The 17,585-nt window shown below is 36.9% G+C and overlaps 2 protein-coding genes across 2 annotated transcripts; both read right to left on the bottom strand.

Annotated features, from left to right (window-relative positions):
* Window positions 1-1,551: 1,551 nt before the first annotated feature.
* On the bottom strand, window positions 1,552-2,505 carry LOC127221724 (olfactory receptor 4F3/4F16/4F29-like). Its single transcript, XM_051183735.1, has one exon. It carries the CDS (start codon window positions 2,488-2,490, stop codon window positions 1,552-1,554), a length of 939 nt encoding a protein of 312 aa, XP_051039692.1. The 5' UTR covers window positions 2,491-2,505.
* A 9,984-nt stretch (window positions 2,506-12,489) lies between these two features.
* LOC127221722 (olfactory receptor 4F3/4F16/4F29-like) lies at window positions 12,490-13,434 on the bottom strand. Its single transcript, XM_051183734.1, has one exon. It carries the CDS (start codon window positions 13,432-13,434, stop codon window positions 12,490-12,492), a length of 945 nt encoding a protein of 314 aa, XP_051039691.1.
* Window positions 13,435-17,585: the final 4,151 nt, after the last annotated feature.

Below are 17,585 nucleotides of genomic sequence, written 5' to 3'. Positions count from 1 at the left end.
GTCTCTTAGTCCCGCCTATCTTGCTTTGCTATTGGCCAACATTGCTTTATTCATTAACCAGTATGAGAAACATATTTACAGAATGCATCTCCCATCAGAGAAGATTTATGAGAATACAAAAAGACTGTAAAAGACTTCAGGACCAGCAAGGGCATTCCTACAGCCACAGAGCTCTAGGGATTTCCATAATTGTAATTCAAATCTATAGTCCTGGAACAGAGGGAGACAATAGGAGGTGTAAATAGGAGAGTACCACGGCTATTTCTGCATTTTATCATGAGATATATGCTCTGTTGAAGAACACATCTTCCTGAAGTGTGGTGTTACAGTTACCATTGTAACTGCCCTATAGCCAACTATGTCACTAAATCTAAAAATGCAGTTACTTGTCATGGGGCACATATGTAGACTAGTGAATTTGTGTTATGTTTCATTTGGTATAAAATATGTTCCCTGGTAAAACAGTACCTTGTGTAAGACAAAGAAGGAATGGATGAATCATTCTATGAACCCAGAAATGATTAAGGTAGCAGATATGTAAGGTCTATCTCACTCACAGTTTGATAAGTGAAGTAAAAAAAGGGACAAATGATATACAATAAAGAATGACTTACACAAACTAGATTTATCTAATGTTTAATCTTCAGTGCTTCCCAAGAATGTTGTAAGCTCAATCTAGGCACAGACTTAGAGATGCTAAAATCCCACAAGGAAACATGAGCATGAGGTGGAGACCAAGGGTAGTTAATACTGTCACCCTCAATGCCTCCAGTGTCAATGGTGTAGTAGATGGCTAACCTGGTGACTATAACCATAATGACACACTTGAAGTAGCTTGAAACATGGAGGAATTGAAAGGATATATAGAAAAGGAAGCACAACTACAAGACTACATTTGTTCCACAGTTTTGTGATGAGTTAGCATACTATAAAGTGTCTGTGAGGTGCCTAGGTACCCATGCTGTACCAACTGATTAGAAAAACGTATTATAACTTTATTTGTATCTCTAAAATGTAACACAAATTTTTTGCTGAACTGACTTAAGAAAAATACTATGTGAAATAGAAAGGAAATAAGTACTTGAATAAACTTAAACACATGTTATAACTGGACACCATACATTCATGACAATTGAGTGTATATGCTTGAACATTCTAAACAGAGAGAAAATTATATGAATGGATAGAAAATGAAAAAATTTAATCAGATCAATGTCAGTTTATAAATTCTCCATGGAGTGCTGTCAGAAAATGGGGTCAGGAAGATATTTACATATCCTTTCTAAGCTTTTAAGTATTCCTTCTGTACAACTAAAAGCTACTTCACATAAAAATTCTTCTTTGGGAATTGAGCTTTGCATTATTAGAATCTTTGTTTTATAAATATATAATTGCTTCTCTGTTGCTAGAACATACTGCAAATCACTCCTATCAGAAGAAAAATCACACAAATAGCAGTATAGATAAGCAAATCTGATCCAGAAACATAATTTTCACTGAATTTGATCAACAATGAACTGTGTTAGGTATGAATGTTCACCATGCAATCATTTAGGATATCTTCCCATATTTCAGTAGCTGTCTGCATACTTTCTTCATTGCAGTCTTCATATCTTGATTCCTCAGGGTATAGATCACAGGGTTCAGAAACGGAGTGCCAACTGCATCAAATATGGCCAGATACTTGTCCAGGTGGGTGGAGGGGGAAGGCCATGTATAAACAAATATCAAGGGACCAAAGAACAGGACCACAACAGAGATGTGAGCAGAAAGAGTAGACAGTGCCTTGGAGGAACCACTTGAGGAATGTTTCTGAACAGTGACTATGATGACAATATAAGATATGGCCAGTATGAAGAAGGAGCCTACAGAGATGAATCCACTGTTGGCAGATACCATTAATTCTAATTGGTTGGTATCTATGCAAGCAAGTCTGATGAAACGAGGAAGGTCACAGTAAAAGCTATCCAAAATATTTGGTCCACAGAAAGGCAAGTTCACTATATAAACAAATTGAACCAGGGAATGAATAAGGCCAACCACCCATGCAGACACTAAGATGAAAATGCACATTTTGGCATTCATAATGGTCAAATAATGAAGAGGTTTACATATGGCTACATATCTATCATAAGCCATGCCTATAAGCAGCACCACCTCCACACCACCAATGACATGAATGAAGAAGATTTGAGTGATGCAACCTCTAAAGGAGATGACTTTGTGCTTTCTGAACAGATCATAAATCATCTTGGGACAAGTGACACATGAAACACCTAAGTCGATAAAAGAGAGATTTGCCAACAGAAAGTACATGGGAGAATGTAAGTGAGGGTAAGAAGCCACTGTGAAAATGATGAGGGAGTTTCCTACCATGCTTGCCATATAAAACACTGAAGCAAACACAAACAGAAGTACTTGCATCTTCCAGGAGTTGGTGAGTCCCACAAACACAAATTCTGACACCACAGAGTGATTTTTTCCTTCCATTGGTGTCCTTTGTAGTGCTACCTGAAGAATAGCAGCAGAAGAAACTGAAAATTATGAAAATTATATTAATAGTACAATAGGTTAGTGCAAAACTAGAGAACCTAGTTTTGATTTAACATATAAAGCCAACGCAGAGGTAAACATGTGCATAATTAAATGCTTGCAGAGCTATTTATCAGAGCACTGCAAATTACAAACATTCTGAAATACTATCTCATGCTTGTTAAAAGAATTTTTATCAAAGGTTCAGAAATAACAAGTTTTAGTTAATTGTTAAGAAAGGAACCTTGTACTGAGTTTTTGGGAACATAAATACGTGCATTAAGAAATCATATAGCCATTTCCATAATAATTTTAAGACAAGGCCTTATTATATAAACAGTGCAGAGAACATGTCTTCCAGTGTGTAGGATTTTCATCAAAGAAAGAAGGGGAAGAAGGAAGGAAGGAAGGAAGGAAGGAAGGAAGGAAGGAAGGAAGGAAGGAAGGCAAGAGAACGAGGAGAGGAACAAACAGAAAAATTAAGATGAAGACAGAGAAAAATACTAGAAGAAACAGGAGAAATTAAATGTGAGAGAGGGGTAGACAGAAAAGATAGAGATAAAGAAAGACAACTAAGAGAGAATTATTAGCCATTATCATTTTGAGAATGAATCATTTAGAGGAAATGATTTTTTATTGGTCCATGATTATTGAAACATTATTTATAATAACAGATATAGAGACTTCCCAAGTGTTCCTTTACAGATGAGTGGACAATAAACATAAATGTAGACATACACACAGACACACAAATATACACATATATACATAGCACAAAAATGGTGTACTGTTTCACAGCCTTTAAAAAGAAGGGAAATTTGTGTCTATAATAATGTTAATGAACCTGGAGGTCATTGTGCTGAGTGAAACTAGAGACACAAAAAGAAAAATGACAGCTCAATGTCTGATTTTATCTTCTTTTAACTATCTGTTATAAAATAAGATGCATAGATGAAAATCACTTCTTGGGGAGCTCAGCTTATGAGCAAAAATTTTGAATCTCTGAAAAAGTCATGCTGTAGTAGAAACCATTTGTTCAAAGAAAAATTTATCTCATGCTGTATGTCTACTTCTCTTCAGAGAATAAACAGCCCAACAGAAACAAAATAGGCTCTTGGTTTAAAAAAAAAAAAAACAAAGCAAAATTGATACCATGGCTCAGCCACTAGCAATTCAATCCAGAGATAAAGTTTATTAATCTATTATATATGTTACAATATAAACATAACATGTTACAATATAAACATAACATGTATTCAATGTATAGGTATTCTAAATGAGATAATGCTGTTACTAATATTTTTTTATTTTTTTAGAATACTTTGAATATGTGAGATAAATGAATAAATTAAAAGAGATGGAATCATAAAACACAAGTGATGAGATTACATTTCTGAAAGACATTTCAAATTATATAAACTATCCTCTTCTGATAAAATATCTTCAAAATATGTTAACTATCTCCTTTTCAACAATATATTACGGAATTCAGGTTACTTAGTAATCAAAGTATACTTTCAATGTAATTTAAATGTATTTTTCTCTCAAAGAACACTGTGTGCCTCCTTAGCACTTATAAGTAATTAATTGCAATCCACTAACTGTTCTTTTGCAAATAAATATAACTCCCACAGATTTAAAGACTAAAATGGCATGTTCATAACCCATCCTAAAACTCAAAATTGCAACACTAAATATAAGTAATTACTGAAACATATATCTATATGTATTTTGATTATTTTAAACACACATGAAAATATGCATGGTTATAGGTTTAAAGACAAGAAAGGAGACTGTGCAGAGTTCTAAAGTGACAGAGAAAGTAGAAGGCAAAGCATTATAAAAGTAAAGAAAAATCAATGAGGTCAAAGGAAAAATTTAAACCCAACAATGAAATTTGGAAAGCATGTGTGGTTATAGAGAAAAGGAAAAGTTTGAGTGAAGACAATTTATTCAGTTGACATGCTTTTCTAACCATTTTCAAAAGCTGCATGGTTACAGCCAATCAAGGGATTCAAGCATAGCATCTTTCAGGTTCTCTTGTCAATGAATCTGTATCCACAGTGAATTTGTGTTTTAAACAGCCAATCTCTATCACCTTGGTAAACCCAGGAATGCTTTTGAGTATAGAATAGAATGATGTGTAGCTATACCAAAACATCATGGAATTTAGAAACAGATAAAGTTTGAGACATGACTGGCTTAGATTCACTAGACAGAGCAGTATCCAAAAACAAGTCCAAAGAAAGACTCACATAGACATCTGTAAAAGGAGAGTGAAGGATATGATGCTTATTTACCTATGAGCCACAAACACTACAGAGGAAACACACAAAACATGTCATTTTAAACCTTTTCTTAGAGTTGTTTGGGTTTTAAAATTATCTTCACTCATTATATAATACACATTCATTTATACGTATTGAAATACCCATGACACAAAAGGTCAGAATTAATTTTTTGACTTATTTTGTAAATAGTTTCATTGCTAGTACTTTTATACAGACCTAAATCTCTCAGATACAGAATTCTCCCAAAGAGATTTTCAGACACCTACATTTTTAGGAATTTCCTAATTCTAAAAGGAAATATTTATTAATGAAGTTCCTGATACAGAATAGTAAGTTCAACATCTGTAGTCATCTGCTGGGTTTGAGCACAGCACCCATCAAAACTATCACCTGTGAATATTTTCTCCTGTCTTCATAATTATTGTAAGTTTATTAATCCCTCAAGACAAACTCGGGAATTTTACTTCTGAACTTGTCATGAAACCTGCTTTACACCCAAAAAAAATCACAAACCCTTCTAATTTAGGAACAGCTGCTGCTTTTATTGATTATTAAGGAAAATACAAGAAACTATGTATCTTTTTCAAATAATTACTTATGATAATAAATGAAACAAAGCAACACCCTTAGCTTTATAATTTCAAGATTCAATCAACTCAATAAATTTTGCATTTTAATTAATCTCTCATTCTCACTTTCTCTCATCCAAGAAAAATTAAAATTTTCTATTTGTTAAAACTCTTTCACTGTCTTACAGCTCAGAAATAAAATCAATATAATCGTTTGTTATAAACCATGGAAGATGGAGTTAGAGGGATGGCTTAGGGGTTGAGAGCACTCACTGATCTTGCAGAGGAAATGGGTTAAGTCCATCAGTACCACATGACAGCTCACATCTGTCTGTAATTCCAGTTCCAGAGCACCAATGCATCCTGGCTTCCTCGAGTACTGCTTGCAAGAAGTACACATATATACATGGAAGTAAAACAATCATATGCATAAAATGAAAATAAATAAATCTTTCTTTAAAAACAGGAAAAATGTGAAAAATAAATCTAATTTCTGATCTGTAAGAATTATTCTGTTTTCAAGTTCTCAACATCACATTGCAAAGTGAGTATGTACTAGAAAATTGCAACTAGAGTAAATTCAAAGTACTATAAAGATTTTTGATATTTTCCAGTATCTTTTACATTTTCTCACATATAATGTTATTCTAGCTCACAGTCAAATCCAAATAAAGTTCTTCTGTACATCAGAGGATTTTTTTTCCATAGTTATTTTTCTGTGTTGTTCAATTCCTTTTCCACATTGCTATCTATGATGCTTTATACAAACACAAGCACTTCAGGTATGAATCATGCTCATAGCAATTTCAAAACAAGAATCATATCTACAAACAAAGATACATTTCTTATTGTTTCAATGTCTCTGTGCATTTTTACCTGTATAAAACAAACAACATCTTCATAGAGATTGGCTTCCCTGATTTCTCTAACCTAAAATACTAAATAATAAAATATATAAAGCTAATTATTCAAATCTCAAGAGACCATTGAGCAAATTTTCTGAAAACACTAGATAGTTTTAAATATGCTCATAGTTTAGACTCACTCCCTGGAGGACCATTTTATTTGTCCAGTACACTAAAGGATTTCATTTCTCATGAAACAACATTAAAAACAAAAGGAAAAACAAAAATGAAAATTTTTATATCATTGTATTTGCTGCAAATATAGATAATCAGCCATTGTAACTAATCCCTAAAAGTGGATAATTAGCTTAAAAACCTGACTATACACAATTATTTATTCACTTTAGTATATTTTAACATGAAATATTTATGACACTTTCATTTTATATATTATATAGTTGTGAACTTGTACATAAATTTAGATATATAGAAGCCTACAGAGAATATAAAACTTAAAAGTGAATGAAATAATTAAACTATTGATCAAGAAAACAGGGAGCTAAGAGTAAGGACAAAGCAAGATTATCTATTCTCTCCACTCCAATTCAATGTAATTCTTGAAGTCTCAACTATTTCAATAATACAAAGAGAAAAGAATGAGTTAGGGAATAAAGAAGGTAGGAAGGCCAAAAAGGAAGGACAGAGGGAAGAAAGGAAGGTAAAAAAGGAAGCAAATACAAATTTTAAAAAAAAAAGTAATCAATGTATCAATTGCAAATGATATGATTCCCCACATAAGAGACCTTAAAGATTCCACCAAGAAAACACTTAAGAGTTAATACTTTTTGCAAAGTATCAGCATACAAAATTAACATGCAAATAATCAGAAGCCAAGGACAAACACACTGAAAAAGAAATCCAGGAAAAAATCCTATTTGGTAGAAAGAAAGCACTGGGTAGGATTTACCGAGAAAATTAAGAACTTTTACTATGAATATTTTAGAACACTGAAGAAAGAAATTAAGGACTATATCAGGAAATAGAAAGAGCTCTTGTGCTCATGCATCAGAAGGATCAACGTGAAAATTGATATCCTACAAACACATATCTACAGGTTTTATAAAATCCTCAATAAATATTAAAACCATTCTTCACAGACATAAAAAAAATCTCAAACTTTATATAGAGACACAAAAGACCAAGGATAGACAAAGTAATTCTGAACAAAAAAGAATACTAAAAGAAGGAATCACCATACTGAGTTCAAATTATACTGTAGAATTACAGTAATAAAAACAGTCATGGTACTGGCCCAAAACAGACACATCAATCAATGGCATAGAATAGAACATAACTCTACATAATCACAGATACTTTGACAAAGACACCAAAAATATACATTGGGAAAAAAGACATCATCTTCACCAAATGATGTTGGAAAACCTGAATCTCAATATATAGAAAATAAAACTGAAGACTTACTTCTCACCCAGAAAAAAAAAATTGAACTCCAGGTGGGAAAGGGACCTCAGCCTAAGACCTGATGCCCTATAATTGCTAGTGGAAAATGCAGGAAGTACATATAAACTTACAGGCACAGGGAAGAATTTTCTCAATAGGACACCAGAAGCACAGGCACAAGGATTAACAATTGACAAATATTTCATCAAACTAAAAAGCTTATGTGCAGCAGCAAAGGACAGTCAAGTGAAAAGGCAGCCCCTTAGGTGAAAAAAGTATCTTCCAGCTATACTTCTGACAGCACATTAATATCTAAAATACACAAAGAGCTCAGAAACACCTCAATTGAAATAACAACTGTGGGAACTGGAGTGATGTCCCAATGGATAAGAATACTTTGGGCTGGAATCCAGTTGTGGAGAGGGAGGAGTGATAAGCAAAGGGGTCAAGACCAGGTTACAGAAATCCACAGAGACAGCTGACCTGAACAAGGGGGAGCTAATGGACCCCCCAGGCTGATAGCTGGGAATCCAGCATTGGACCGATTAAGAACCCCTGACAATGGGTCTCAAATAGAAGGCCCGAGCAGTCTACGGGACCTCTGAATGAAATCAGGTGCACAAAAGGACTTTGGGAGCACATTCCCTATGGAGGGATATTCCCTTAACCTAGAGACAGGAGGGAGGGCCTACTCCAAATGACTTGACAGATTTTGATGATTCCCTCCTAGAAGGCATCACCCTCCCTCTGGAGTGGGTGAGTAATGGGATGGAAAGGGGGTCGGAAGGCATTGGGAGGATGGAAGGGTTGACATGTAAAATAAGAAAAAATAATAATAAATAGTTGGAAGGAAGGAAGGAAGGAAGAAAAGAAGGAAGGAAGAAATATTTTGGGCTCTTGCAAAGGACCTGGATTCAGTTCTCAACACTACGTGGCAGCTAACAACTGCCTGTAACTTCAGTTCCGTAGGAACTAACACCATCTTCTGGCTTCTGTGGGCACTAAGCATACACATACATAGTTCACATAGATACATGCAGACAAGACTCAAACACATAAAATAACTTTTTAAACTATACATGAAAGCACTCCAGCAGATAGGGTTGCTGCAGATCTTCACCTCTGCTTCTGCTTCTGCTTCTGCTCCTGCAGATCCAATCTACCAGTCTCATCCCAGCTCCTTAAAAAAACACCTGATTTTGGTCTCCTTTCCTCGCTGACCTCGTCAACAACATTATAACAAAGGTCGTCTCCTCCAAACTTCCTTCTCCCTTCATGCCAGTATCTCAGTATCTAATACCAGCAGGCATTCCATGGAAACACATTAGCTGAACAGCCTAGTGAAATGGGAAAGCTAACTAAACACAATCGCTGCCATTTTGGGAACAGGCAACAGCTCCTTGTCCTATGTACTGTGTTATTTTGACTTCAGATTCCATTTTACCTGTAGGGTGAAATGGAGTTCAGATTCCCTAGGGGAGCTGAGAACCTTCCAATAGTTGACCGTCCTCTTCTTAGTCCTCTTCTAAATAGTCATCATGAGTCTTTACTTCTCTAGAAACATCATGGCTGCTGCTAACAGACAGGACAAATGAATCTGATTGGTTGGACTGAAAGGCTCGCATTGTCAATTGACAAAGATGGAACATTCAAGGAAGTCCCTAATCTCTAAATCCTGACTGGTGAGAATTGTAACTTGGCAAAAAATATTTATGAATTTTATGCTTAAATACTTTTTTTCAACTGGAATTCAGGGTTGTAGTTCAGCTCCCAAGTCTGCTCTGAAACCCAAATCCATCAGCCCTCTCCCCTTCTCTCCTTCTTTTGTACTGCCTTGAATTAACTGTTGCCTTAACCTCATGTGCCATTGGTCATTCATATCTCTCAATATTTATTCTCCAATAAAAAGACAGGCTAACAGAATGGATATGAAAAATGTGATCCATCCTTCTGCATACAAGAAACATATCTCAATATCAAAGATAGATTTTTACCTCAGAGTAAAGGGTTAGAAAAATATTTTCCAAGCAAATGGATGTAAGTAGCAAGCTGATGTAGCTATTCTAATATATACAAACTAGACTTCCAACCAAAATTAAATCAAAAGAGATGGAGAAGGACATTTTATACTCATCGAAGGAAAAGAACACCAAGAGGACATTGCAATTCTTAACTTCTTTGCCACAAACAAAAGGGCACCAATATTTGAAAAAGAAACATCCTGTGTACTGTTCTAGACCTTTATTGTGCTTTACATTTGTACTTTTTCAGATGGTACAAGAAATTGGTTCAGATCTGGGAAGAAAACATGTCACCCTCAGCTTAAGAGATTATGCACAAGTGTTGTGGTAGGGAATAATAACTAATAAGAAAATGAAAGGCTATCAAAACTAATGAACTCTGAAACAAAAAGGCTGTTGTCATTGCCCTTTGGTTAGCCTCCATAGCTACATTGTATGAGGCTATAGTTGAAGACATCACATACTTTGGCTGCAGATTATTGAGTAATCAGTCTTGAACTAATCACAAAATTCTCCTGATAGCTAAATTTTACAATGCAAAACAGTGCTATGTAGGCTCATGGAGGAAAACAACAATAGTCTTTTTTTTTTTTTTTTTTTTTTTTGTCTGGATCACATGTCCCTCTCCCACCTTCCGTCCCTCCTCTTACCCTCTCTCTCCCCTCATATGCACGCTGACAATCCTCCCCTTCCATCCACCCACACGCATTCTACATGTAGGGTTTTGCCATCCAGGTGGAGTCATGTAAATCTGTCAAGGCATTTGAAGTAGGGACTAGGACTTCTCTCCTATCTCTAGGTTAAGGGAGTGTGTCCTCAAGCACGAGGAATACATCCTGATTCCACTGTCTGAGGTCCCTTAGACTGATCAGTCCTTCCAGCTGAGACCCATATTCAGGGGGTCTGAGTCAGTCCCATTCTGGATTCCCAGCTATCAGTCTGGGGGAGTTCCCGTAAGCTCCTGCTTGTTTAGGTCAGCTGCCTCTATGTGTTTCTGCAACCTGGTCTTGTCCTCTCCCTCTGCATCTGGATTCTAGTTCAACTAAGTTTTCAGATATGGATGTTTGCTTCTGTTTCCAAACAGGTACTAAATGAGGGCTCCATGATGGTGGATAAGTTAGTTGTTGATCTCACTTATCCAGGAAGGGCATTTATGGTAGCCATTCCACGGTTGTTCAAATTGTTAGTTGGAGTCAGTCTTGTAGGGCTCTAGACCTTTCTTTAGATTCAGTTTTCTCTTCAAACCAATAATGGCTCCCTACTTTATTATATATATATATATATATATATATATATATATATATATATATATATTCTATTCCCATCCTGACTCAATCTTCCTAGTCTCAGGTGCTTTCCTCTCCTTCCTTTCTCTTTCTCCTAGTTCTCTCTCCATTCACTGCCATCTCAATTTCCATATGCTCTGGGGACTTGTCCCTTCCCCCTTTTGTGAAGGACCTTCTATGAATCTCTTAGAATACACCTTGTATCCTAGTTCCTCTGGTGGTGTGAATTATAGGCTGGTGATCCTTTGCTCTAGGTCTAAAACCCGTGTATGAATGAGTACATACCATGTTCCTCTTTTTGTGACTGGGTTACCTCATTCTGGATGGTTTCAAGTTCCATCCATTTTCCTGCAAAATTCAAGATTCCATTATTTTTTTTTCTGCATAATAGTATACCATTGTATAGATGTGCCACATCTTCTTTATCAGTTCTTCATTTGAAGGGCATCTAGATTGCTTCCAGGTTCTTGCTATTACAAATAATGCTGCTATGGACATAATTGAGCACATGTCTTTGTTGCATGCATCTGCATCTTTTGGGTATATGCCTAAAAGAAGGATTGCTGGGTCCTGTGGTAAACTTATTCCCATTTTCCTGAGGAACTGCCATACTGATCTCCAAAATACCTGTACGAGTTTGCACTCCCACCAGCAGTGGAGGAGTGTTCCCCTTTCTCCACATCCTCTCCAACATGAGTTGTCATTAGTGTTTCTAATTTTAGGCATTCTGGCAGGAGTAAGATGGTATCTCAGAGTTGTTTTGATTTGCATTTCCCTGATAGCTCAGGATGTTGAGCATTTTCTTGAGTGTCTTTCAGCCATTTTGGATTCCTCTATTGAGAATTCTCTATTCAGTTCTGTACTCCACTTATTAATAGGGTTATTTGGTGTTTTGGTGACTAGTTTCTTGAGGTCTTTGTGTATTTTGGAGATCAGCCCTCTGTCAGATGTGGGGTTGGTGGAGATCTTTTCCCAGTCTGTGGGCTGCCATTTGGTCTTATTGACTGTGTCCTTTGCCTTACAGAAGCTTCTCAGTTTGAGGAGGTCCCATTTATTAATTGCTGATCTCAGTGTCTGTGCTACTGGTGTTTTGTTCCCCTCTACCAATTCATTCAAGGATACCTCCCACTTTCTCTTCTAAGAGGTTCATTGTGGCTGGATTTATGTTGAGCTCTTTGATCCATTTGGACTTGATTGTGTATGGCAATAGACATGGGTCTATCTGCAGTCTTCTACCCAGATTTCTAGCTTCTTTATGTCTAAGAATATACATCAAAACTATTCCTTGGGAATTGAAGCTTGTGATTATTATAATCTTTTCTTTGTAAACATCTGTAATTCCTTCTGTTTTCAGAAGAGATTGGATCAACTTTCTAACTAGAAGAAAAATAGATGAAATATTGTTATATGTAAGCAGAGTTGAGAAAGTCAGATTTTCACTAAGATTGCTCAAAAATGCACTTCTATGTTCACAATGCAAGTACTTAGGAGATCTTTCTATAACTGAGTAGCTGTCTGAATACTCTCTTCATTGCCATCTTCATTTCTTGATTCCTGAATGTATATATCACAGGATTCAGAAATGGAGTGATAACTGCATCAAATATGGCCAGAAATTTGTCTAGGTGTGTGGAGGGGAATGGCCAAGTATAGACAAATATCAAAGGACCAAAGAATAAGACCACCACAGAGATATGAGCTGAAAGTGTAGACAGAGCCTTAGAGGAACCACTTGAAGAGTGTTTTTGTACATTGATTATGATGACAATATAGGAAATGATCAGTATGAAGAAGGAGCCCACAGAAATGAACCCACTGTTGGCTGTGACCATGAACTCTAGTTTATGGGTGTCTATGCAGGCAAGTTTGATGAACCGGGGAAGGTCACAGTAGAAGCTGTCCAGCACATTTGGTCCACAGAAAGGTAAACTGACTACAAAAGCCAGTTGAACAAGAGAGTGCGTAAGACCAACTAACCAGGCAGTCACTACAAAGGAGAGACACATTTTGGGGCCCATAATAGTCAGGTAATGGAGAGGTTTACATATGGCGACATATCTATCAAAGGCCATGGCTATGAGTAAAACCATTTCCACACCACCAATGACATGGATGGAGAAGATCTGAATGACACAACCCTTAAAGGAGATGACTTTGCGCTTTCTGAACAGGTCATAAATCATCTTGGGAGAAGTGACACAAGAAACACCTAAGTCAATGAAGGAGAGATTAGCCAACAGAAAGTACATTGGAGAGTGTAACTGAGGATCTGAAGCCACAGTAAAAATGATGAGGGAGTTCCCCATCATGCTTGCTACATAAAATATAGAGGATAATACAAAGACAAGAAGTTGAATGTCCCAGGAGTTGGTGAGTCCAAGAAATACAAACTCCGACACCACAGAGTGATTTGCTCCTTCCATAAACATGTAAGTCAGTGCTACCTGGAGGAGGAAAGAGGAAAAACTGTAAATTACATTAATAGACTGTATTAAGAAAATCAATCAAGCTAAAGGCGGACATACATGAAAAAATGAACATCACTTAATACTAAGGGATGAACTTTAAAATAAAGTGAAATGTCACTTCAAACTTGTTAAAAGAATTTTTATCAAAAAAAAATTTAAAGTTCAGAGTAGGTATGAAAATAGATCTATCTTTAATTGGTTGATAAACACATGAAATAGTACATTACAAAAGAAAAGAATGATATGTCTCAAAATTTCAAAGTATGGTTTTCTGTTGCTCCAAAATAAAGCACTCACTAAGGCATGGACCATGGTTTTGGAAAAAAAGAAGAAAAAACTGAAGAGGGAAGGAGAGAGAGATTAAATTAGAACTACCATATGATTATTCACAACCCATATAGCCTGAGGAAATTCCACCATCATATGCAAGTAATTTCTTCTCATTTTCCACTCAGCATCACTTACAATAATCAATATAGGAAAAATGTAAATGCTTATTGACAGTTGAGTGGATAGTATACAAACACACACTGACATACAGGCACTACAGAATATTCTTCAGCTTTTTTAAAGAAAGGAATCCTGTTATGTAATAATCTGCATGATCCTAGGGGTCGTTGTTATACATGAAATTAAAGAGATGCAGAAAGATTAATACAGCCAATCTCACCAACACATAGAATCCAAAGAAGGAACTCTTATGAACATAAGATCAATGGATACAGGGGTATACCATGAAGAAATAAAGATAATTGGAAAGTGGGAAGAGAAGATATTGGCCAAAAGATACAGATATTCTGTTAGGGTGATATATTTCTGTAGATCCATCATGCATCATCGTGACTCTGGTTGACAGTAAAGCTGTGCTGCAGGCTTGAAAACGCCAGGATGATATTGTCAGTGTTCTCACAGGAAATAACTGTGGTATGTGACTAAGTCATTTGAGTTAATTGTTTCATAATGCAAACATACATCAAAACATCACACTGGATTCTCTAATTAGAAAAGAAGATTTATTCATTAGTTATACCTTAATAAAACTGGATAAGGAAAACCTAGGGATTGTGAAAAGGTGACCACATGGGAAGCTGTTGGCACTTTGTGTAGTGTTATCATATACTCTCTCTGAATTTCATGTTCCTCTTTTTTCCCTCAGAGCAGTACAGACTGGTCAACATGGAAACAATTGATTTTGGTTTCAAGAGTAATATACAACATAGTCCACATATATAAAAGCAACACTCTTTTGAATTCCAACAGTACAATCTTACTGACTAATAAGAACTTCTCTATACCTACTTCTGGAAAACACTTAACATCAAAGTTTATTAAAGGTTTTATCAAACTGTGCAATTTTGCTTTATAAGAGCACTTACATTCTTTAATTTTTTGATAATATAATACAAATACTTCATTTCTCCTTCCCTTTTCTCCCTTCAAGGCCCCCTATTTACCCCTCGTTGCTCTCTCAAATTTATGGCTCTTTTTATTTTTTACTGTCCCTCAAATGTCTACACCTGTCATGATATTAACTCACCAAATACAGGTAGGTAAGCATATTAAATAGAGCAAAACATATGTCTGTTTCTATTCTTTTAAGCAACTAAGAAATGGTCCAGAGAGAGGTGTAAGCCTCTCTGTAACTGTCAGTTACCAGCGTTTGTCATGTCAGACCAGAAACTGTAAATGCTTACAAACTTTTCTATTACAACAAAACTAAAATGCCTCATTTTTTTTTTATTTTAAACAGAAAATATTGGTCTCTGGACAGTAGGATGGGTGTGAATCTTTACCCTGGAGTGTATAGCATGTGATTTGAAAACTTCTCTAAAAGGAACAATGTAGTAGGCAACTCTCTGTTCAAGCCCTGGTGACAGGATTCAATAAATTTTATTATAGCTGTACTTTTATTTCTTAAAGAAGGAGAATGTAAGCTCTTTTTTCCCCCTCCCCCGCCTGAACTCCCTGGGTTGGCCCCTGATCGAGCTGCTCCTGTCTCCGGTCCACATGGAGAGCACCCTTCGAGCTCTGATACACCCACACCCATCCCCACCGCCAGCCTACCCCCCATACCCTGTGCCCTACCCCACCCATGGTCCTGCCGCTCTGGTTGAACACTGGCACAGAGGGTGGAGCCAACAGTCCACCCTACTTCGGAGACTTCTCAGAGCAACTCTGAACAAAGGAGACCTGACTATCCATGCAGGACCACTGGCTTGGTCTCTGACCCTACCTGCAGTCCTCTGGTGGAGTCCCGGGCCCCACCCAGAGATCCGCCTATCTCTGCAGGTCCACTCTGAGTTCCTGCGGCCAAGATCCTTGACCCCCAAATCCTGGCCTCTGCCAAAGAAAGAGGTCTCAGCTGGAGAGCGCCAGTTTCCACTGAGATCCCACTATCCTGCAAAACCTTCTCAAGTTCCAGCTCAGCCCTTGCCCTCTTCTGCCAGCTATTGACCAGAGCTATTGGCCAGAGCTATTGGCCAGAGGATACTGTGAGTACCTGCTGGCATCTTCTTCTGAATCCTCATCCTTGACCCCATCCCTGGATCCCTGTCTGCAGAGAAACCTCCTAGAGAGCTTGGACCACACAGAGCTACAGATATTGAATCGCAGACCCACATAAGCCCATCGGGAAGTACCATAGAGAGAGGGGGAGACCCAACCAACACCTACTGGAAGAAGCTATGGGAAGAAGGCAATACAAGAGAACACCTAACAACAGAAAAACAAGCATGACACCACCAGAATCTAGGGAATCTACACCAACTAGAATAGAACTCAACAACAAAGCAGAGGAAGCAGAAGGGTACGACTTAAAAATTACCATCATAAAAGTGATACAGGCCCTCAAAGAAGATGTGAGAAAATCCCTTAAAGAAATGGAGGAAAAAACAAACAAAAACGTGGAAGAAATGAACAAATTCCTTAAGGAAAGTACAGAAAGCAAGAAAAAACAATTAAGCAGGTGAAGGAAACAGTTCAAGACTTGAAAACTGAAATAGAGAAAATAAAGGCAACACAAACTGAAGGAATGCTGGAAATTGAAAACCTGGGCAAAAAATCAGCAACTACGGACACAAGCATAACCAACAAAACTCAAGAGATGGAAGAGAGATTCTCAGGCACAGAAGATAAACTAGAAGAAATAGATTCATCCAAACCTAAGAATTATAGGCATAGAGGAAGGTGAGGAAGCCCAGCTCAAAGGTGCCAAAAACATATTCAAAAAAATCATCGAGGAAAACTTTCCAAATCTGAAGAAAGACATGCCCATGAACATACAAGAAACATACCAAACCCCAAATAGGCTGGACCAAAGAAAAAAGACCCCTCGACATATAATAATCAAAACACCTAGCATACAGAATAAAGAAAGAATATTAAGAGCAGTGAAGGAAAAAGGACAGGTAACATATAAAGGCAGACCTATCAAAATTACACCTGACTTCTCCATGGAAACCCTCAAGGCCAGAAGGTCCTGGATAGATGATCTAAAAGTATTAACAGAACACGGATGCCAGCCTAGGCTACTATAACCAGCAAAACTCTCAATCACTATAGATGGAGAGAACAAGATATTTAATGACAAAACAGGATTTTCCCAATATGTATCTACAAATCCAGCCCTACAGAAAGTATTGGAAGGAAAACTCCAACCTAAGGAAGGTAACTACGCCCACAAAAATGTAGGCAACAGATAATCCAACTACACCAGAAACCAAGGGTGAAGCAAAACTAATATATTCACAATACCACTGCCAACAACAAACCTAAACCAAACAAGCATCAACAATCAATGGACCTTACTCACCCTCAACATTAATGGTCTTAACTCACCTCTAAAAAGACACAGGCTAACAGAATGGATACGAAGACAGAATCCATCCTTCTGCTGCATACAAGAAACACATCTAAGCTTCAAAGATAGACATTACCTCAGGGTAAAGGGCTGGGAAAAGATTTTCCAATCAAATGGAAATAAGAAGCAAGCAGGAGTAGCTATTCTAATATCTAACAAGTTAGACTTCAAACCAAAATTAGTCAAAAGAGATGAAGACGGTCATTTCATATTCATCACAGGAGAAATCCATCAACACAAAGTCTCAGTTCTG

Source organism: Phodopus roborovskii, unplaced genomic scaffold (genome assembly GCF_943737965.1).
Source record: "Phodopus roborovskii unplaced genomic scaffold, PHOROB, whole genome shotgun sequence".
NCBI lineage: Eukaryota > Metazoa > Chordata > Mammalia > Rodentia > Cricetidae > Phodopus > Phodopus roborovskii.
This window is presented reverse-complemented; position numbering and strand designations above follow the sequence as displayed.

Bases quoted from the DNA above. Each gene is read 5' to 3' on its own strand.
- LOC127221722 (XM_051183734.1), bottom strand. From the start codon at position 13,434: ATGTTTATGGAAGGAGCAAATCACTCTGTGGTGTCGGAGTTTGTATTT.
- LOC127221724 (XM_051183735.1), bottom strand. From the start codon at position 2,490: ATGGAAGGAAAAAATCACTCTGTGGTGTCAGAATTTGTGTTTGTGGGA.